The 24651-nt window shown below is 32.6% G+C and overlaps 2 protein-coding genes across 2 annotated transcripts; one reads left to right on the top strand and one right to left on the bottom strand.

Moving 5' to 3' along the window:
* The first annotated feature begins 25 nt into the window (after nucleotides 1-25).
* On the top strand, nucleotides 26-15655 carry LOC126818267 (translation initiation factor eIF-2B subunit beta). Its single transcript, XM_050545582.2, has 13 exons — nucleotides 26-211; nucleotides 514-600; nucleotides 2033-2152; nucleotides 3277-3325; nucleotides 4371-4430; nucleotides 5589-5638; nucleotides 6216-6312; nucleotides 6490-6549; nucleotides 8112-8245; nucleotides 8620-8680; nucleotides 10086-10145; nucleotides 11820-11956; nucleotides 15101-15655. The coding sequence occupies exons 1-13, from the start codon at nucleotides 135-137 to the stop codon at nucleotides 15171-15173; spliced, it is 1065 nt and encodes a 354-aa protein (XP_050401539.1). The 5' UTR covers nucleotides 26-134; the 3' UTR covers nucleotides 15174-15655.
* Nucleotides 15656-17906: 2251 nt separating this feature from the next.
* Nucleotides 17907-24399, bottom strand: LOC126818273 (zinc finger protein 367). The gene is made up of 4 exons (XM_050545589.2): nucleotides 24045-24399; nucleotides 21087-21206; nucleotides 20727-20871; nucleotides 17907-18934 (listed from the first exon to the last, which is right to left on the bottom strand). The coding sequence occupies exons 1-4, from the start codon at nucleotides 24301-24303 to the stop codon at nucleotides 18709-18711; spliced, it is 750 nt and encodes a 249-aa protein (XP_050401546.1). The 5' UTR covers nucleotides 24304-24399; the 3' UTR covers nucleotides 17907-18708.
* Nucleotides 24400-24651: the final 252 nt, after the last annotated feature.

Below are 24651 nucleotides of genomic sequence, written 5' to 3'. Positions count from 1 at the left end.
TAAAGACTACTCTAAAAGGGGATTAACTCCAGATAAACTCTTTCATCACTTTTTAGAAATTGTTGTTTCTTGAATTCATAATACAAGACTGCGTGAGAAATATTATTCTTATCTTTATTAAAGATTAATACGAAATGCCAGGTGGTGACACAGAAAAGTTAGAAGATTTGAATGAAAGGATAGAAGCATTCACGAAAGAAATGAGACAAGGGTATCCATATTTTCAGTATCTCACTGACAAACTGAACAGAAATAAATGTTGTTTTTTAAAAAAAAAAAATGTTTTATTTGTTCTTCTTTCTTCATCATTTGCGAGATGGGAGAGTAATCACAGTAGTGCGGAGGGGGGTTGTGAACACTAACTTTTCACTCTTTTCACTATTCGGTTGAGTCCCACATTGAAAACACGACCATATGGAGCTCTATATCATATATGCCACATGTTGGTCGCTAAATGACGAAAGCTTTAATATTATTTAGACGATATCATATTTTGTTTCATTAATATTGCAGAAACCACCCGGGATCTTATTCTGTGGCAAATGATACAGTTAACTTGTTAAAAAGGATAATAGCACAAAAGAAATGGACCAATGCACTGTAAGTTTATCTTTTATAGTAATAACGGTTTCCTTTCCTACTGGACAATTACAGATTGATTGGATTTTTTTTCAATAAAATGTATATTGAAATAAATATCAACGGGATGATATTTTATTGTTACATGTAATTATATTTAGACTGAAAAAAGATTGAAAGGACTTAAACATGCATTATGCAAGAGCAAAATCTGCTTATTACAAGTCTTTCTTTAGGCCTGAAATGTTATCTAAATTAACAATTAGACATTAATTAACTTATCCAGACCATAATAAACTCTCGATGTCAAGGCTAGCCTTCGATGTTGGCTGGATTAGATTCCTATATGCCGCTAACGGCCGTTGATAATTAAATCAGAAAAAGTGGATAATCGAGACTATGCTGTTTATATTAATGATTTTAGTAATGATGACCGAGACTATGCAAAAATTTCACCTGCTTCTTTCTCGGCTCATAGTGGATCAATTTGACTGAAATTTTCAGCAAATTACCTTTACACTATCTAGTTTTTAACTATTATTTATAGTGAGAACTGCCATCTCTTTATCTTATCTCCCATAATGTATCTTTAAGTAATCGTACCTAGCGTAAAATATAATTTGGTCATTTTAGTTTTGTTTAGATAAATAGTTCTATTTATTGAGTATTTTCTTGTTAGTTTTAAAAATTTCCAGTTCTAGTTTCTAAGGATTTCCTACTTTGTAAAAAAGCTTTGTATCTTCTTACAGGTTGGAATATTTGCTTCTAGTTTTGTTTTATGTATGTAATACTTTGTTAAGAATATTATTTGATTAACAAAAGTCCATATGTGGATAGTGTCAAATACTTTTTTATCTAGGCATCCAAGGTGAATATTCCTACGAATGTTATGTTGATATTTGTTTTAAGAATTTCATACATTTCGTTCCATATCCGTTGTGCGTAATTACAGTATATTAACAAATGATTTACAGTTTCATTATCTGAATGACAGAAAGAACACAAATTTGATTCTGTCAGTCTTAATTTACAAAGTAATTTGTTTGTGTAAATTATTTTATGAATGTACTTGTATTGGAAGTCCTGTAATTTAGAGTTAATATTTATATGGTGAGCTAATCTGTTTGGAAATTTGCTTACACCCATATAAACTATGAATTACATAGTCTTTGTTGATGGACTTGGGCATATTCAATTCCCACCCAGAATGATAAAAGTTCTCTCAAATATGAGATATACATTGATTTTTATTTTTTTGCCTGGGGAAATGGCTATGACTATGATACAAGAACAAGTTTAAATTTGACCAAGAATAAAATGATTGCTAACAAGAGAAAACTTTTGAATTACAGTAACTATTTGGAAGATCATTTAGTAGATACGATGAAATTGTTAGAAATACATGTAACTGTACATTGGATAATTAATATGTTACTATTATTATATTTGACAGTGATTTAATGAATGTGTTGAAGACAGAGGGGAAGAGATTGATGGCATCCCAACCATCAGAAACTGTAATAGGTAATATGGTGAGAAGAGTGTTGAAAATTATTAGAGAAGAATATGCCAGGTAGATTGTGATTTAGTTTAAACATACATTATGCAAGAGCTAAATCTGCCTATTGCAGGTCTTTCTTTAGGCCTGAAATGTTATCTAAATTATTGATTAGACATTAATTAACTTATCCAGACCATAATCAACTCTCGATGTCATTGCTAGCCTGCGATATATACTGGATTTGAATCCAATCTGCTGCTCAATGCTCATTGATGATTAAATCCAAAAATGGATAATCAAGACTATGTTTTTTTATCGTACCGACTTTAGTAATGATGATCGAGGTTAGGCCTAAAATTCAAAAGCTATAATCTTGGTTCAGAGTGGATCAATTTCAGCAAATTCCCTTTACTTTATCTAGTTTGTATACGCCCACATTGAAATGTGGTCGTATATTGTCGTCGCCCCTGTTAATATCCGATTGACTTTAAATTTATACACAGTGTGGAAGGTCATGATTTTCACCGATTTCCGATAATTAACTGCTAGAGTTATGGCCCTTGATCACTTTGAAAAATTTTGTGGATGTTTTTTAGAGACCATAATTATCATCTGATTGATTTTATATTTATACACCGTGTTTACGCCTATATATAATCGTTTCGATTGACTTAAGGTTGATACACAGAGTTTAAGGTCTTGAGACAAACAAGTATATTTATTTTCAATGAATTTTGATAACTTGAACAGTTAAATCCATGATATTAAATGTTTTGTATACTAAACGTTAGCATGGGCCAAACAAATTCTAATGATTTTCTGATAATTACTTAATGAGGTGTTACTCTTAATTAGATTTTAGTGTATTATAAATGTTTCATTACCGACAAAAATAAAAATATGCGACAACGCTTGTTGACTGCCCTCTTGATTTAGTTGCTGTGGGTGTATGTTTCATTGCCTGGCAACCTATCTTTAACTATTATAGTGAGAACTACCAGCTCTTTATCTAATCTCCCTTAATACGGTAATACCCCTTTAATATATCACTCTGGGCAGCTGATCACAGTTGGTAATTTAGAAGATAAAAAGTCAAAGTAATGCCAGAAATTTCAGAGTGTCTGTTGAATAACATGTCTAACCTCATGTCTAACCTTATATATTATATTCATATTAAAGATGTCATTATTTTTCAGTGCATCTCGAGGTACTACAGAAGAGGAAGAATCTCAAGATTCCTTACATGTAAACAACCGTACTTCAAAACTATTATTGCAGATTTATTAGATAGTCCCTATTAATTTCAGAATATCTGCATCAAAAATTTGAATCAAATAGACTTGATATATTCAACTTATCTTCAAATTCATGTGTGAGGTTGGTGGTCATGTCTCCATAGCCCAAGCTACTTGCAGGTTGAGATACATGTAAGAGGTAATCAGACTGGGACCCCCACTTTAGCACATTGGTGGCCCCAGGATGTACCATGGCATTTCTGTTGTATAAGGATTTTGGCAAGATTGTGCTCAAACCTATAGACATTTTACCCCACATCCTCGCTTTAGGTTGAAGCAGAGTTGGCAATGTGTGCCAGTCATCATCCATCTACCTTCCTTCCACCGGTCCTGAAAATAGGTTATATTGAATATCAGTGTTTTTTTCCTAGACTGTGTAATTAGGTCTATCTTGATCCAATCTGATTAAAACACAGATCCTATTTTGTTTTGTTTTTTTATATTTCAAAATTTCTTTTTTATTTGTCTGTTCTACACTCAGATCGGGAAGAGTTGTTATATAACCTGCATTCTGGATAGCGTGAAGGATTGGCCAATGAAACTGTCTGTTACAGCGACTTCTTGGCGTGCGATGCACAGAACTGTGGTTAATCCACTAGAAACGTCTACGCTGATTGATTAATCAATGTCTGACACGACCTCCCAATACAACTGGTTAGATCTTCATGTAATGTAGGCCTTCGAAAGTATAAAAAAAACCCCGAAATATAGATCTGTATTTTAATCAGATTGATCTGGATCTGAATAGCAAATTTTACTTTCGACCTCCCTTTCTTGCCACAATCATTCTGGACCTGGCAATTAAATTGATTGGCCTTTCCTGGCATGTTTTTTGGGAAAAACTACCAGAAGTCTTCCATATAACCCTTGGTGGTAGCAGACATAAACCCATATTATAGTAGCAGTAGTGCAAAATTAATTATTGTCTAGAATATTGTTAATATTATCTAATAATTCTCACAACACTGTTGAAAATGTGTTTATGTATTTTACAGAAATTACTTCTAGCAGAAAAACATCCAGATGACTTTAGTTCTCACACACCTAATTTAAAAGTAAGTTTAAATCCTGTTTATTCTACAGAAGCATTACCATGAGATGTGTACTGGAGATAATTAGGTCATGGGTTCCAACTTAGCATATATGCTATTAGTGACTGCTTGTCCTAAAATTGACCCAAAGTTGATGGGACAAATCAATCTATTTTGATTCCCCGGTTGTACGTGACAAGGAGTAGTGTCGCTTGTCCAACCTTGTGGGTTTTCTCCGGGTCCTCCAGTTTGCTCCCACTGCTAAAGACCCCTAAGCGCAAGCGAATTCTTGAAATAAAATTGAACCGTGAGTTAATCCCGAAATGACCAAGTTTGTGTCAAGTGTATGTTAAACCCCATTTCTCTCTCTCCCTCTCCCTCTCTCTCTCTCTCTCTCTCTCTCTCTCATATGCCATAAAGCTGGCATATTTTTCATTTTTAAACATGGCTACGATGGACTTAACTATATAATTTAATAGCATAGTGCACACATATAGACATGCCAGCTTATGATTGGTGTTATAGAATAGTATACATAGTCATAATCTGAGAAATAAATTAAAAATACATCCACACATATAGACATGTCAGCTTATGAATGGTGTTATAGAATAGCATACTTTGTCATCATCTGAGAATTATATAAAAAATACATCCACCATTTATATGGAATACAATCACTACTTTATCAAAGCACAACATTTTAACTATCATTAGTTATGAAATTAGTCTATCATTCAATGGATTACAAGTCAATTATTAAGACTTATATATTACCTTACAATTCTGTGTTCAAGGTCAGTGTGTTTTCAAGAGCACATGGCATGACTTGTACATTATAGGCTATGTGTGAACGGTCTTTTACAGCCATTTCAACTCTTATTTTGCTTTAACCAAAGAACAAATTTCGATAATAATAGCTATTTTATTAGTTAAAAAGAAACATTTCAATAATGAATAATTCCAGTATATAAATTTTTATGTACATCATACTGACAAATAGACATGTGATGTCATAATATAGAAACTTAAAAAATGATTTTAATTTTCAATGATTCTTTCTGTTATGAAAAATAACTGACAGTCAAAATTTTTAAATTGAATCCTATGTTGACTGTTTGAACAATAATTGATTGGTCACCATTTGTTTTTGGTTTATTTTTTTATTTATTTTTTTTGCAGGCGTCTGTAATAGAAGCTATATCAGAATTACAGTCAGAATTAGAAACAAGGTAGTGTTATATTATACGTAACTTATATAGATTGTCTAAATAACCCATCAAGGTACATAGAAAGGTGTATGAGTTAAAGGGGAGGGGGACATATTCGAGTAAGATATCTACAGTGTGCCTTGTCTATATATCCTATAAAGGGACATGCCTATGTGTATTGGGGAGAGGGGGGAAACATGTTCAAGTAAAATACCTACACAGTGTGTCTTGCCTGTATATATTATCAAGGTAAGCTACATGCATAGGTGTGTGGGACACATTTTCGAGCGCAAGAATTTTTCAATATTTTCCCCCAATATTACTAGACACTGTTTTATCTGACTATACATAGATGTGTCCAACTGAAAATTAAAATATTAGTATGGTAATGTTCAAAAAGTTTTCAGTGCTATGATTTCCCAAACAAACGGATCAAATTTTCAGTTGCAAGAATGAAAAACATAGTATGGGACATCAAAGCATTGCATACACCATTTAATACTGATACATTTTGAATATTTTAAACATTTCTTTTGGTATTTCAATGTATTGTATTAAATTATTCAGCCATGGAAAAAACTAAATTTTGTTTTTCTAGTGCTGAAAACATAGCTTCTCAAGCTTTAGAACATATTCACTCAAATGAAGTTATAATGACATGTGGTAAATCAAAAACTGTTGAAGAATTCTTAAAAGTTAGTATATTTTATTTTTTATTAATATATCTTAAAAAATCAATACCGTTATGAATAATCAAAAGATAAAATCTTTGACAGTAATCATAGCTTCTCAAGGATCACATATTAAACTCAAACATCTCCTGATTGGTAGTAAATCACAATAGTAGATGAAATATATATTATAATTTACAGAATGCTGCTAAACAGAGAAAATTTCAAGTTATTGTTGTAGAATGTGCTCCATTTTATTATGTAAGTACATATGTCATAAACACCCACATATTATAACACAAACTTGCTGTATGTCTTTTTACATGAAACTTTTCCATAGTTAATAAAATCAATGAAAATGCTGCTGTGATTATCAATGATTGACAACTAATGTTTTGTTATACATATGTTTTTACAGTATAATTATTATTAGGGTAGTGTCATGAGAATAAATTAGCAAAAGTATAGCACTTGCTTAGTGGTTACTTATTACTTGTTGGTGATTATTAGCACTTGCATGACATATTGCACAGGAATCTGACCTTCTATCCGTATATATGCATACATCATACTCAACTAGACAATATATAATAAAAAAAGAACAGGAATGCAATGTCTGCTGAAGCCTCGATTTTACCTGCTCTCGCTTCGCCTCGTTTTTTTCCCAACAGTTCGTAATGTCAGGCAATCTAACCTCTGTCGATTCACTCTGATATGTTTTTTTTCAATCTAGCCGTTTTGATTTGCATAAGTACTCCCCACAAAACGATATCATAGCCACTTGTTTCCAATATTTACATTATTTTCGTTTGTTATTGTCATCGACTTCATGCGCTGACGTCACACAAAATCGATCCGCAGTGAAAAGATGATTGAAACAAGGGCCAAAGATATTTTTAGTTTTTCTCTCCCTTTCTGTTTTCCCTGTTTTTGCATGGCGATTTTTGTTGACCTTTGGTTGTAGAATCGAAGGAGAAGGTTTTAATATGCATTTTCTGCGAGGTTTTGGTGAATATTCATGATTTTGAGGCAGAAGGATACGAGACTTCAGAGGTTGGTTAGGTTTTTCTGTGACGTCAGCGCATGGAGTCAGTGACAGACGTTAACGAATGTAAATAATGTCAATATTGGAAACGAGTGGCTATGATTCGTTTCGTGGAGAGTATTTATGCAAATCAAAATGGCTAGATTGAAGAAAAAACATATCTGAGTGAATCGACAGAGGTTTGATTATGCCTGTGCATATTGTTAAATTGATATATTTTACATTTCTGCTATACAATGAATGTATTGAATTCTATAAATCTTTAATTCAATTTCTGGTACAAAACAAGTCACATTGAATTGAAACATTCTCTCCTGGTTCAGAATTATGAAGTTATACTTACATTAGAAGTTGATTTTGACCTGAATATGTATTGTGATTGAATCGTAGTATGGCACATATACTGTAATACATATTGCATTTTGACTAGTCGCAATAGCTAGTGTTAGGTGTACAGGCACTGCAGAACACAACATATTATAAGTGTCAAATTTGATAATAATTTGTTGGTTGATGAATATGTTTAATCTTGAACATCATGGTGCCTAATCATTGACCAATGATAAAATAAATGAGCATCATACGTTACACCTATCAGTTATCAGTTACAAGTTGCGAAGAATAATTGCTGGCATGTTTTATTAATAATGAATCTTTTTAGTTCATCAACAAGAATGATGCGTTCTTGTACAGACACATTTCACAAAAATAAGATAATTATGAGATACAGTTAAGAAATTATTCTTTTCATAGCAAATATTGTGTTTTTTATTAACAGGGCCAAGAGTTAGCATTAAGTTTAGCTAAATCTGGCATAGAGACCATGGTAATAAATGATACAGCTATATTTGCCATCATGTCTCGTGTTAATAAAGTTATTATTGGTACCCATACTGTCATGGCAAATGGAGGGTAAGTTGAGATATTTCATTTTTGACACAAGGAAAGCGCTTGGTTTGACAGTAATTTGGGGATTTGATAATTTATTCAAATTTCATTGTCAAGGTTTATATTTTGAAAGCCGCTGATCATTATTTGCATTTGCATTTGTAAATGTTTAATGAAATTGAATCATTTTTAGACTGATATTCCTTTCCAAGATTCAACGCTCACAAGATTGTAGTTAGCAACAGGTTCAAAACAAACTTACTTGAAGACTCACATCATTGGGAAACTCCATAGTTACTGCCACAGAAGTTCAATAGATCTCTGTAGTAAACTATTTTATCTTACGTTTGTTAAAATTTTCCCTTTAAGTTCGTTTTAAAAAATTGTTTTCTTTTCAGTTTAAAGGCTATAAATGGAAGTCATGCAATAGCTTTAGCAGCCAAACATTATTCTACACCAGTAAGTAGACTTATTTCTTAAACATACATTATGCAAGAGCTAAATCTGCCTATTGTAAGTCTTTCTTTAGGCCTGAAATGTTATATTTATTAACAAAACAAGACCATAATCAACTCTTTATGGCATTGGATACTCAAGATTTTAACAAGATTAGAACGGTTCGCCATTTAATATGAAAGCTCTGATATTGGAGATCGATACAATCAATTGTAGCCCAAAATGGAAATTTCTTGAATTCTGATTGGTCGAAAAGTGGCGTCGAATGAGTATAACAGTCCTCTAAATTTCCTGGGCGACTCACTGCAAATGAATATTTTCTGGGTGCTAGACTCTGTTTGCAGTGGCCAAAAATTCTACACCTCAAAACTTTATTCTTGGAAATCTTCATGAATTTTTTCTTGTATGTCATCAACAATGAAATTCAACCATTGACTTATTGAAACACTCACCTGAAACACATAAAAAACAAAGTTAGTGAGTGTATTTGAAGCATAATAAGTAAATTTAATTTCAAGGCTGGTCTGACAATAATGGTTGCTATGGTCATTCTATCATAATCAGACTGGTCAAAATCGAAGATTTTCAACAAGTGAATAAAAATACTACAATTTATTGAACTCCGTATGGATCGTAATATATTTTTAAAAATATACAAGTCGGGCTGATACTGATATGAATAGGACAGAGACTAATTTTCATACATAGGCCATGTTTTTTTCCGAAGAAAAACAATCACATTCACAGCGTCGAAATGACAACGTAAACAAGCATAGCAACCACATGCGTACGATACACAGCATATATCTACACGGTCACACGAGTGTATGGACATTTATCAAACACGATATGCAATTTGTTTCGAACCTAGTCACTGCTGGAGTTCAAAATCATTTAAAAAGTACATAAAATACACTTACGATTTCTGTTTCGATCTTTAAAATTATCGCAGAGTGACCTCCCTTTCCAAACAGACACAATTAACCAGTCGCTTAGTGAACCAAATAGAATGGAAATGAGTGTTTATCTTATTACGTCACAGATATTTTCATTACGTCAAAATTGTTTTCCTTGGTATTTACGTCATTAAAACCAAAAAACGACCGTCAACTGTCGCGAAAGAAAGAATTCCAAGAAAAATGTTAAATATTTTAGGCTACAATATCGATAAACACCTCCTGTTTAGAATTTATCGGACTGTTATTGTCCATTTGATACCGCTTAAATTTTTCATTAGAGGCGCTCGATCGCTACGCGATCTCGGCCTCTAATGATTTAAGCGGTATCAAATGGACAATAACAGTCCTCTAAATTCTAAACAGTCGGTGTTTATCTCCTAAATGATACCATTTAGAGAAAATGTTCAGAAATCAACTTCAGGATAATAAACACTTTTATTATCTTTTAGCTGATTGTTTGTGCAGCCATGTTTAAACTATCACCACAGTATTTGTGTTCTTATGATCAGGTAAGTTAAAATTATAAGATTTTGATACAAGTATTATGTAATATGCTCATATCATGTTGTGTTTTATTGTCATAACTGAACAAAGAGAGAGAGAAATTTGGTGTAACGTCCACTCGACACAAACTAGGTCATTTCGGGACTAACATGGTTTAATTTTATTTCAATAATTCGCTTGCGCGTAGGCGTCTTTAGCAGTGGGAGGAAACCGGAGGACCCGGATAAAACCCACAAGGTTGGACAGGCGACCCTATTCCTTGCCACGTACAACCGGGGATTCGAAACCACGCCAGTTGACTCAATGACAGGCCTTATGATACAGCATGCACATGCTAACCATTCGACCATCCAACCCCCCCATAACTGAAAAAGACTTACTGAGTTTTGCTGATTATAAATTGATGGCCCTTGCTTCAAATATGTGGAAGAGTTGATTTTTCAACCATGTTTCATTATTTCCATTGAATATATTTTTATATCACTTGTTTGTTTGGATTTCAGAGTACATATTATTATTTTATTGTCCCCCGCCTTTCGAAGAGCCAAGCAATTTCTTTATACTTGATAATCAGTTTAATTATTCGATAATTTTTAAAAAGATAAACATGCAATTAAACATACATTATGCAAGAGCTAAATCTGATTATTGCAAGTCTTAATTTAGGCTTTAGATGTTATAGAAATTATAAATTAGATCTTTATTTAAACAACAAGCCCAAAATCAACTCTGTAGACCCACGGATGGCTCGGCTACAGCTTGGATTTAAATAGGATTTCACTGATTGATTAAATCAAATATGGCGCCCCATGCGGAGATTATTAACCGTTACGTTGACGTCATCAGTTAGATCGAGGCTAAATTATAGAGTGTACGAAGCGAGGCCGCTGTTGAGCGATGCCGCATGTCAGTCAATTTGATTGAAAGTTCGATATATACGGCCTTGATATTATGTTCAGTTGATGTTAAAATGAGAGTTTGGATATTGGTATTATACGCTCTTTTGTCATTTACGTTTACAGAAAAATTGATAAACATCGCAGCTAACATCACCCCAGTTGAATTGCAGCCCCATTGGATCACTGTAGTGTTTCCTATTTCTTGTCTGCTTCGGGAGTCACGTAGTCACCTTACAGCACAAGAGTACATGCAGGCTAACCAGAAGTCGGCTATAATTATGCCTCATTGATTTGGTCCATTCCTTTCAAACTTTCGCTTCTTATCTATATAATAAAAGTCTTATTTTTAATTTGTAGTAAAAATAAATGGGATACGAATTGAACTGCAACCCCGTCTCAAGCCATTGAAAACGTTACTTGATAATCGAGATTATGTAGGTGGAGTTAACGCCTGTCAATCAAACGATCGGCCAAGGTGAAGATATAGTTGACTACCATTTCTAGTCAAATGTTACAACGATAATAACTTTGTTCAGAATAAAGTAATTGGACTGAAATTTTCAATAAATTCTTCTTTCATCGTCTACTTTTGAACTGTTATAGCAAGAATGGCCAACTCTCTATAAAAATCTCCCATAATGTATCTTTAATTAATATGTGTCATCTATTTATTTCATGATTTCGGCGGGGGATATCAACCTCACTGTTGGCTTGTTAGCATACAGTACAGACAACAAGGCGAAAATTAGTGTTTCTAATCAATACTGGTTTTTCTTTCAGGATGCATTTAATAAATTTGTCAGTCCACATGAAGTTCTTCAGTTTTCTGAAGGTGAAATATTAGCTAAAGCTCAGATACATAACCCAGTGTTTGATTATGTACCATCAGAACTCGTAACTCTTTTTATATCTAATATGTAAGTTAGTTTTTTATGCACTCATATTTATTTTGTGTGACAATATTTTTATGAAGATTATCCCTATCAAATTTGTTGAAGATCCGATAATTTTTGTCCAAAATAAGGACTCAGACTTATTTTGTTCCGTCGTTCACAGTTAAGGACATGAAGCGATTTCCGATTATTACTACCAGAGTTATGGCCCTTGATCACTTTAAAAAATCTTGTGGACACTCTAAAGACCAAATGTATCATCCGATTAACTTTATATTTATACAAGTGTTTAAGGTCATCAGATGAAAAATTATATTGATATTCATCAATTTCCGATAATGACTGCCAGAGTTATGACCCTTGATACTTTGACAAATCTAGTGGTCGATCTAGAAAAAAACAATGATCATCCAATTGACAGAGTGTTTATGGTCATGAGACAATGAAGCCTATTGATTTTCAAAATTTCTGATAATTACTTCTAGAGGTATGACTGAATGATCAGAATCCCTAAGATGCGACTCACTGAACATATACGTGGAATCTTCCCCCGGATTTCAAACACCATCAACTTGTAAATCCATGGGGTAATGATTGTTATGTATATTTTGTAAGACTCTGCAGTGTAAATTTAAAATGACATTGGTAAAATTGGCATTTTAAAATATTGTTAAAAACAGAAAATTTATTAATAGGTTTTTGAAAATATATTGATTTGAATTAAGTGCGTTTTTTCAATATGAGGTAGGTCTTGCTTACTAATTTCATCAGAAAATGAGTGGCTATGGTAGGAGTGAAGGCCAGGGTTTCTTGGCGCAACCTTGTTTTCTCAATATTGCTGGGCAAAAAGAATATTGTTTTGTGTGTATATTTGTATAGTTTGTTTGATTTGATTTGATGGGGGAGAGAGAATAAGGGGTAACCAAACCAATGACAAACATTTCAATCAAATTCAATTTTCATTTAATTTAAATTTAGAGGTAGACTAACAAAGCAGCACCAACCTTAAAATAGCTCACAATGACTCTTATCATCAATGGCAAACAAGTCAAATTCAATTTGAAATTCAGATGAAATGAGGGATAACTCTATTCGCTGTCTAATCTTTTGAAGTGGGTTCAATACTATAATCTCACTGGATTCTATTTAGATTAGGGGGGGTGGATGGCCGAATGGTTAGCACATGCGTGCTGTATCATAAGGTATGTTATTGTACATCCAACTTCGGGTCATCTGGTTTCCTCCCACTGCTAAAGACCCCTATGTGCAAGCGAATTATTGAAATAAAAAAAATGAACCATGTGTTAGTCCAGAAATGACCTAGGTTGTGTTGAGTGGACCTTAAACCCCATTTCTCTCTCTCTCCCTTTAGATTAATTTTCAATAAATATTTTTTAGGGCTAATTTTATGGAAGGTATTGGAATGCTTTATTTTGTATTATGGGTTTCACTTTTCATTCAGAACCCAGAGAATTACCTTACCATAAAAAGATTTACCATACTCCATTTTTTAAAAAATAACAAACATCCAAATACTGGTAAATGAGTATAATTTCAAAGGCAAATTATGAATGAATTCTTTCAGTGAAAAATGTTTAGTCATACATATGGAGTTTTCTGCTCACATCAAATTAGTTCAAATTGGATTGAGGGGTTGGGGGTATCCATCATTTGCTCCTTAAATTTCAAAACAACCATCCATTCTTGACACAAGTGACAAGGCAACTAACACCTCATGTAGGCCATGATATTTTCAGCTCTTTTAAAGTGGGTTCCGTACTATTATCACAATGGATTTTCTTGCAAGTATTTAGATTCAATTTCATTCAATATTTGAAACAGAAATAAAATAAAAAAGTCATTTTTTTGTATTACCCAGTAGCATTGTTCTGTCTGTGTTGTCAACAAGTTCTTGTAGATGCTCTGTCAAACTTATTATCACTTTAATAATATCACTGAGGCAAAAACCCTGTTGATACTGATGTCATGTATGAGGTGGGCTATGCAGACTTTCTACAACCCATTATACCACTTCTTATTTTTGGAAAGTTATACCTCATGATAAATTTGACTATTAAATTACAAGAATTTTCACCAACTTGTAACATTTAATGACTCAATGTTTAAAAAGGGTTAAACATACTTATTGGTAGTATTATTATATAAGCTTATCCAATATACTACAATTATTGCTACAATTAAACGTATCAATTATGGACTGGAGAATAATGCTGCTGCATGCTTTGTTACCTGCCTGTAAAACAATCTTATTAACTTATCGTAGAGTTTTAAGCTTTTTTACTCTCACACTTCAGTGTGGACATATTATGTCATCAAACTGTCTGTCAGTCAACAATTGGCTTGTGAACACGATAAGAGTCTACATTTTTTGACTGATTTTTTTCAAATTTAGTGTGAAGCATTTTGGTCATGAGAGGAAGAACCCTATCGATATTCAGCTTTCCTCAACCTTTGGAATCTAGTTGCTTTATTTTGGTTGTTGTTCGTAGTGTTTCCCGTCTGCTACCACTGAGGGTGATATAGCAGACAAGTTGTCTTACCGGTATTATATTATACTTAGACCACACGCAGGAGTCTTTCCTGTGGGACAAAACTGGAGTACCGTGAGTAAACACACAAGGTTGAGAAAGCGCCCCGATCTCCAAGCCACATGTGCTCACCTCAGGGATCAAAACTATGACCGCAAGCCAGAGGTGCCGGCCAGCTAGACCACTAGGCCATTCCCCATATTAATGCATATTCAGTTGAAATGGATAACCCATTTATGTTCCTTGCAATAAACTGCTTGGGGGTCCTTCACCAGATTTATTAAGTGTTGGTGGTTAGTTAGATTTATTGAAATTATTTTGCTATGCCCTTTACGCGTAGGGTTGGGACACTTTGTAGGAGCAGATTTCGACAGTTTCCTCTTTCCATTTGAAAAACATTTTGGAGGTATCTTGGCTTTTTAAAATAAAGTTGTTTGACCCCGTATTGTCAAATTTTACTTTTTCTTCTTACCATGAACAACATTTTGTAGAAATGTTTGTAAATATAAGTAGAAATGTTTTTAATATAAAATTGCTTGACAAATGTAGTCATTTTGTCATTGAGACATTAATGGGTGATTAATCTCTTGTTTTAACACTTGATTATTTTGTTTTTCAGTGGCGGAAATGCTCCATCTTATGTTTACAGATTACTCAGTGAATTATATCATCCTGATGATCATGATCTTTAGTTCAGCTTCAAGACTCGTTATAAGATGCAAATCTTTATAAGATGCAAAATTTTATTTATAAGATGCAAAACTTTATAAGATGCAAATCTAGCATATGGAATTAATTTTATGTGTAAGGCCATACAAACAAATTCTAGTTTTCAAGTTCTCAGACAATCCCTCGTCTGGGGGTGGGAGGGGGCGGGGTCAGGGGTGTTTTTGTGTTTTTATTTTGTGAAAGTGTCACAACTGGTCTGATTGGCTTCTCATAAACCTCACATTTCAAGGCACTACATTTATCTCATCACTCTATTGATTTTATGATTATCCCGTATCATATTGTGGTAATTAATGACACTGTATTTAAGGTCATGCTGCTTTTTTTTAAGTGATGAGGGCAGCAGGAGTATCTGAGAACCAGAATATTTATGTATATCGCCTAACAACAATCAAATTTTATGTTGCCAGGCAACTACTATGAAATTTTGTGTGTCGGCTTCACTGCAACCATTATTACCGATGTGTTAGAGAAATTATGATAGTTTGTGACTCACTGTCAGATAAACTCTGATGTAAATGTTCCCAAGAGAACTTGATATTAAGACTTTAAAATTGCCAATATACAAAAAATAGAAAAAAAAAATCATATAAAATTCATAAATAATATTTATTAAATTAAATATTTACAAAAAAGTAAAAAATATAAAACCTTGGAAATGTTATTGTCTTTGTTGACCAATTAATAAAAATGGATGGAAATAATTGGACGGTAAATGAACAATGCTAGCACTGGATAAAGCAGTTAGGCATGATAATGGAATGTTCCATGTTCATTTATGGAAAATATGGTACAACAACTAAGATTAGTAACACACTTCAAACAAGTCAAAATTATTTATTATATTAAGCATCATCATGCACTGGTATTGAAGCACTAAACAAAACTATATTGGGGGAATATGATACCATAAGAAAAAATATTCCTCTTGGGCCCTTTCTCAAATATACTTGCTGACTGCAATGTGATTTTAAAATAGGTGTGTTTTAAAATTTTGAATGGGTGCTTTAATAAGGAATGGCCAAGAAGCACTAGAATCATATTAAAATGACAAGACCTTTTTGAACAGGTTAAAAATAAAATTGTAATTTTTATGTTGATTTACTCAGTGGGATGACAATCTGTCTTTGTTCAAAGTTTAACATCCACAGATAAAGCCAATGTAGAGCTGATAAAATCAATTGTGTGGTCTGCTGTTGACACAGAAAAACAAAAAAGAAACTTAAATTAGTAGACAGTTTTGTTGTATAGAGCTTTTTCGGGCATCCCCCATCATTAATAAAAGCAACCCATCATATCAACCGAATTGAACACATTTTAACCTAAATCAAAGCATTTTAGCTCTTTTAAAATAAACCATTGATTGTTAAAATTTTCAAGATAGATTGCATTACCAAAGTGACCATGAATGATTTTAATGATGTTGATATTATGGAGATGTACTATTGCTATTTTGGCAGTGTTTTGCAAGCGTAAAAAATTTAGGCACAGTTTTTTTTTACATGTATCTTGTTGATACATGATGATTATGGAATGAATGGTGATTACAAACAGTTCATAACAATCATATTATTACTACATGTATCAATTAAAATCATAGATGGGATGTAATGGAAATGTATTAAAATACAGGCAAGCATTCTTAGTTAATAAAAATGTGTAACATCTAAAAAGATGTATTGCTCTTAGGGTAGTTGCCCAATGTGGAATAGTTTTGGATTTGAAAACTCTATTATTAGTAATATACATTTTTTAACAGAGTTCTATTTAGAGTTAGCTCTGAAGAAAAAATTAAGTATACATTTTACACTATATTTGTCATATAATCTATATGTTCTGCCGGTTTAAAGTGCAACACATCTTTTCCCATCAATCATTATTGCCATTTAATAAAATCAACCACATATAAATAAAAGCATAATAATAATTTATGTAACTACAGATATCAGTAAACTAGTCTCATTCATGCACAATCTTGATAATCTATAAGAATCTAGTGTCAGATATTATAAATGTTTATTATGTGAGACTGGACATGAGAGTGGAATGTGACTACACAAACATCAATAAAATCTATTCAATAATAACAACATTCATAAAGTTTTAGAATTGAAAACACATTAAACAATGCTATATATTATATCTAATATGACATATAGATCTAATCTAATTATGATCACGAATTTACAATACTTGTGTTACATATAGTTCTATTTAAAATCAAATCTTACCTATTCATTGAATTTTGTTGAAACTTATATTTACTATAAAAAAATTAATCATTGTACTTTTAATAATTTCATTGTCGCTTGAGAATTTTTTATATACACATAAAGTGTTCTTCTCTGATAGCAGGCTATTTCTAATCTTGGGTTTGTCAGGTTTTAGGAAAAAGATCAGAATTTATCTTGCACAGAAATAGAATAGTGTGCTCTATCTGTATGTCATACAATTTATCTTAGGACAGTAATATGAACATTTCAGATTGAAATAAGCCCTTATCTGACTGTGAACAGTGGGTGTTAATCAATTAGATCCTATCTATATGTTGTAACTATATATTGTGTGAATCATAAATATACAAGATGTATGTGGTATAACTCACAGCACACAAAATCAATACATGAATAATAATTTATAATTGGACGGGTTAATATGACACATAATACTTTTAACAATTTTCTCCTACTAACATATAAAAGTATGTATTGAAATACATTTTATTAATATTATGAAACTTACACACGAAAAATAAAACATCAATTGCACCATATTTTAGAGCAGTAATAAAATATTCTGTGAACACATAGACGAAATTTATGTCAGTAACACTTTTTCGCATTTTTATCAAATATTCAAATTGGAATTATACCCATGATGATGAAATAACAATGATTTGTATACAACCATACAAAACAATAATTAGTTATGAATTATAAATATTATGTTTTTAAAAAATTAATAAATAATTACTAAGTATGGAATATGCTGGATGGACGGCAGCTTGTATACATAAATACATATAATAATATTAGTTTGAATTGAACACATCAGCAGTAGAATATATACCTCTAAATTAGGGAAATATAAGCTTAATATAAACTTGAAAAATAAAAACAAATACAAATATTAACCATTCAGTGAGCAAAAACAAGACTTTTTTGACATATTAATTATGATGGCAAGCATTTTAGAGGTTTCTTTTTTAACAAATGGCTAATTTCTTTCGATGTAAATCTGTAATTCAAGTTTCATTACAACAGCTTTCTATTCAAACTACAGAACACTGAAATTGTAAAACTTTTGAGTAAAACTATTTTCGTTGAATTCTTCCTTGTTTGATAATTTCATTTGTTCTTAATGTTGAAAGAGCATAATTAAGATATGAAACACATTCTTAACAATTACTATGGTCAACCTCAAAGCTTTTACACATCCATTTTTAAATTTAGCACTATAAAAAAAGATCTCTGAATGGTTTTATGGCAGTAAAAATATTTAGGCAGATGCTTGAAATCCCCCTTCTGCAAGTTCGATGAGTGCAAGGGCAGAAATCATTTTGTCATTTTGTTCTGTATGATTTGCTGGTTGCTGTTGTTTGTTAGCCACTTTAACACGTTTTTTGTCCGTATCTTCAACACTCAAACCATCTTCGAACAGTCTTTTTCTCGAAACTGAATTGTTGATTTTTAATGGTGTCTTTTCACCTTGCATTGCTTCATGCCTAAATTAAAACAAAACAAATCCAGGATTTAATGGAAAATAAAACCAAAGTATTATATCAATTTTGTTTATAAAAATTGAAATGGCACTACATCTGTGATCTAGGTCAAAAATAAAATTGTCAATTTTATGTGTTTATATGTTTTTGATAAGTTTTAGTTCAATAGAAAAAATCAACATTCAGGTATAAGAGATTCAAACCCAAACTAAAATTACTGGTAGTAAATAAATTGCTCAAAATTTACCCAACTAGATCAGATTAATTCAACACTTTGTTTTGAGTTAAGTTTAATAGCTTCTTTAAATATTATCTAGATTATGCAATAAATAAATATTTATGTTTATATACTAGTAGCATGACTAAGTCCTAGTTATATTGACTGACATTGATGAAAGACAACAGCTGGTGTAAATTTCTAATCATCATCAGTATGAATAATGCAATAGGTATTTATAACATAGTAAATAGAATAGCTCTTTAATTATTTAAAGAGACATCTGTGTGGTTCCATTGTTTAATTCAATGACAGTAGTAAAGAGAGAATGTCTATTAATTAGTCAAGGCTGAGAGTTTTTTGGGGGGATAAATTATTGATGGATCTCTATTGATTGACATCTATTTCTCCACATAATTTGTCAAATTTGTATTTTATATAGAATAATCTGTTATCCAGAACTGTGTAGCAATAGCTCTTTCCGGTGGATTTTTAATAATCTCCACTTAAAAAGAACATATAATACTCCATTAAACATGCATTATGCAAGAGCTAAATCTGCCTATTTCAGGTCTTTCTTTAGGCCTGAAATGTTATCTAAATTATTAATTAGACATTAATTAACCTATCCAGGCCATAATCAACTCTAGATGGCAGCGCTAGCCTGCGATCTTTAGTGGATTGTAAGCCGATTTACTGCATAACTTTCCTTCTCTATTAAACGATTAAATGGATAATCGAGACTATGCTGTTTATCGTACTGACTTTAGTAATGAGGACCGAGGCTTATGGGAATTTCAGTCGCTTAGTTCTCGGTTCATAGTGGATCAATTTGAATGAAATTTTCACCAAATTGCCTTTACATTAATCTAGTTTTTAACTATTATAGTGAGAACTGCCAACTTGTTACCGAATCTCCCATAATGTATCTTTAAAACCCAATCTGATTAAAATACAGATCTATATTTCGTTTTGTTTTTTTTTTATATTTTCGATGGCCTACACTACATGAAGATCTGACAAGTTGTACTGGAAGGTCGTATTAGGGGTTGTACGAGTGGCTTTTGACCCTATGACGTCAGACATTGATTAATCAATCAGCGTTGACGTTTCTAGTGGTTTACCCAAAGTTCCGTGCATGGCTCGCTAAAAAGTCGCTGTAACAGACCGTTTCATTGGTTAATACCTCACTTCAACCAAAAAGCCAGTAATATAACAACTCTTCCAGATCCTAGTGTAGTAAAGACAAGTAAAATGGAATATTGAACTATAAACCACGAGTCAAATAGGATCTGTGTTTTAATCTGATTGACTTAAACCATAAAAAACAGTATATATATACTGAAGATGTCATATTTTGTATAAAATAATTTACCAGAACTGTGTGGCAGTAACAACAGGACGAATCATTAAATATCTGTCAATGAGAAATGCAACTGGCTTTTTTCCCAGTAGATTTTTAACATTAATTGGTCAGAGGGAGGGGGTTTAACTGGTACAAGAATTCATGGAGCCAAATAAATTCTGTCTGAAAAAAAAATAACAATAATTGACCAAATGAATATTGGGAATAATCACCTTGCAAGCCACCGTTTAACTGGACTCGTACTTTCAGCTTCAGTGGGTGACGATGGGGGTGATGATGAGGACTTTTGTCGTTGTAGTGAAGCATATGGGTGGTCAGGACAGTGACGGTTAGCATGAGTAAAACGACTTGTGCATCCTGTAAAAAAATAGAACATAATATAATATTATATTACATAGGATGGAGCTGCACACAATGAACTGCGCATACGTGTGAAAAATTGTCTTGAAAAATCTTTACTACTTTCCAGGTCCGAAAGAGATAAGAAAAAATAGTACTTATAGGATTCGCACATAATTAAATGACAAAGTGATGGACAAATATCATTTAGGGAATATAAATGCCTATGTTACCTTCTATTGTACATTTAAATGGTTTTTCTCCTGTGTGAAGACGTTGATGTGTTTTCAGTTGACCACTCTGACAAAACGCTTTTCCACATCCAGAAAAATTGCATTTATATGGTCTTTCACCTTAAAAGAAAAATAACCTCTTGTTAATTCTTATAGTTCATATGGCAATATATGTCCTGGAGACAAGAAATGATTGATATTTTTTATTTCCAGTTAGCATTAAATAATTTGCTCTATTAAGAGGTATGATGTTGTAATTTTCTTGACTACTTATACACCTGTCATTGTTTTAAAGTGTTTGGAAATGAAATGAAATGGGGTTTAAAATCTTAATTTTCTACACCAACTGAACTAATAAATTTGGCCCGAATAATGACGTTTCTCCCTACTCTTCGCTTTCCAACTGTCAAGAGATCTTTAATGACTAAAATACATGCCAACGTGTAAATAGCACCTCGGTTTTTCATTCCATCAGAACAAGATGCTGTTCCTTGCCAGGCCTTCCATGCTGCTCCACTGACAAGGAGAAACCATGCTGAAATCCCAAGCACCTTTCTCGGCAAACGCCAGCTGGCCCTTATTCACGAAAACTTAAACTAAGTTACAACCGAAATTTTAAGAAATACTGCAACTTCATTGGATATATGCAAATTGATTTTACTGGTCAGCCAATCGAATTGCAGTATTTCTTAAAATTTCGATTGTATCTTAGTTTAAGTTTTCGTGATTAAGGGCCCAGGACAGATCCTGGGACTTTCAGGTTTGTAAGCCAGCACATTACTTACTGAGCCACCGTAACTCTGCTTGAGTGTATGACGCCAAATTATCAGCAGATAAGCCATCAGGAAAAATAGATTTGTTACCAAAAACAAATTCCAATTCAAACTGTCATTTACGGAATTGGTCAAATAAATTAGCAGTTTTACATGCATGCATTGCTGTACCGGTAAGTATATTAGCACAGGCATTCTATATTATGTCGATAATTCCGCTCCATACAGACGTGACTTCCAGACTCAAGTTGTTTCGATCCCTCATACGTATCCAAAGAGTTTCTCTCTCGGAATTTAGATTAGCGTACATTTTCTGTTATCTAAAACATTTCTCACGTGAGTAGGCCTATTCGAAAAATGATTTAAGTCCCTTTCATATTTCAGATTATCTGGTGCGTTTATTTCATTGGTGTGATTTTTGTTATATGTGGGACTTCAAATTTGTCGTTATTGATGTAGGCCTATAAGTAAAAATTTCATTTCCTTTAAATTATTGTAGCCTATGGCCTACGGAAGAGTCGTTTTAGAACTAAAATGTACGTGATAATTAAATATCGCAAGATAAGATTACCGAATAATATAGACAACGCTGAGATTGCGTCACATTCGTTGAGACGAAAATCAATGTCAAATAATCAACTTGTAGACATATACGGCAATATAATAGTGAAATATAGATTGATTCAAGTTACATTGAAGGTCTAATATCTTAGCAGGCTATATATCATTTATTAGATTACTATGATGACCCGTTTCCTTTAAAAATTATAACGGGAATATTTCCTTGTCATGTGACAGTTGAAGCTCGAGCACTCCGATAGTCACACGCGCAAGTCTGAACAGCTGAGCCAAGTTGTGGCATGTAGAGTAGACTTTTTGTCTTTGTTGAAGTTTTTCATACACTACATCTATTCAGCGCTATTTAATTATATATTCTGTGGCCTCTGTATAGCCCTTTATCGCAAATATACACTTTATTGTGATCCTTTTCGATCGTGTTCACCCGTACAGATACATGTTCAAGCACGTGAATTACAACAAAGATTATATTATGTTCTCGTTCCGTTTAAAAGGCATTCCAATAAAAGTGTTCAGGTATCATAGAAACAAACATTTTAAACAAATGTTCATCTTTTCAAGAAAATGCCCTTTTATAATAGGGCTATATGAAAATCAACCTTATATTTATTGGGCAATCTGAACTTAAAAAGAAAGACAATGATAACATGGAAACTTCCAATCTTGAGACTGACATGTCAAGCCTTATACATAATAGTATCTGCATATTACAATTGTTCACTATAGAGAATCAGTTTTATGTTTTTTGAAAAAAAAAAAATATCTATTAAATCTTGACACTATATTGTATATATAGGCCTACATAATTTAAATATATCTCTACTTTTAAATTTAAGTTTAAACACCAGCGTTCGTTTCAAAATATTAAATAATTATCTATTAAAACACTATATTGTATTTATAGGCATATATGCTACATAATAAATATGGTCCTACTTTTTAATGTAGGCCTAAGTTAAACACACACGTTTGTTTCTAATTATCATTTATATGAAATAAACAACGGAATCGTTTGGACCTTGATAAAGACGATATAATATCTAAAATATATTCAACCCAACTACGACCTCATAAATCAATATGTCCCTATTGATAAATTCTGTTCATTGTCTATCTGCTATAATTTAACCAAGCATCGATTTTCAATAGCTACGTAAATTGCTTACTAAAAGTCAATAATCAAGTATCGTGCACACATTGTTGGAGCAATGCCAATGTTGGCATTTAAACTGTTTTATTTTCATTCACTGGCCTATGTCGGTTGAAAAGAAACAATTTGTATCAATTAGTTTTATTAATTTGGGTGGTTTTTTTTTTATATTTTCAAAAAAAAAAAGGCAGTAGTTATATCTTAGGGGCTACATTGTTTACGTTGATGCGGTTTTTAATTGTAGGCTATTCTGTCTGTCGGCTACCTCCTTTTCTTTTGAAAAAATATCTAAATGTTTCACACGTTAATGTAAATAGAATATGTACTTCATTCTAAGAAAATATAACACAGACCAGCGTCTAGGGTGTCTTCTTGTTAAATATTGAGCTGGCAAAAATAACTGTATCGAGTTACTCTAGCCCATTAGTCCCACGCTACAAAAGGTGTAATGCCTACCTGTGTGTGTTCTAAGATGCGCCTGGAGTGATTTTTCTCTTGGAAATACTCGACTGCAAATTTTACATCTAATATCGCTGACGGACGAAGATCCTTCCGAAATAAGAGTTGAGATAGCATCAGATCTTGGTCTCCCCCGTTTGGTATTCAGAGAAATCTCCCTTGGGCTATCCCCGCTTTCTGAATGATTGGAATCCCCTTCCTCATCAGGTGAAAGGTGCGCCAAGTGTATTTCATTACTCCAATTAACTGGATGCATCTTCGGCTATTTAACTCAATTTCTGATCACCAGTAAAGGTATGCATGTCCCACAGTCCCTACGCGTCTTTTAACATAAAGTAAATATATCTAATTCATGTTGGTACCTGCATAAGTAGCTATAAATAACTTTACAAAGCCGCGCATCATAGATTATGTTAAACCTATCGATTTTACTTTGCCGTGCGTTTGTTTCTGAATCTGTGTTCATTAATTCGGTAATTGTTTGTTTCAGGTTTAATTAGAAAAAAATGTATATTCAAATAACTATATTGTAGTTTTTTCGAGATTTTTATTTATTTTTACGACCTCCATGTCTCGTTCCCGCCATCAGTCCATTTATGGCTTT

Source organism: Patella vulgata, chromosome 4, assembly GCF_932274485.2.
Source record: "Patella vulgata chromosome 4, xgPatVulg1.2, whole genome shotgun sequence".
Classification (NCBI taxonomy): domain Eukaryota; kingdom Metazoa; phylum Mollusca; class Gastropoda; family Patellidae; genus Patella; species Patella vulgata.
Note: the sequence above shows the minus strand (reverse complement) of the source record. Positions and strands in the feature narration are given on the sequence as shown.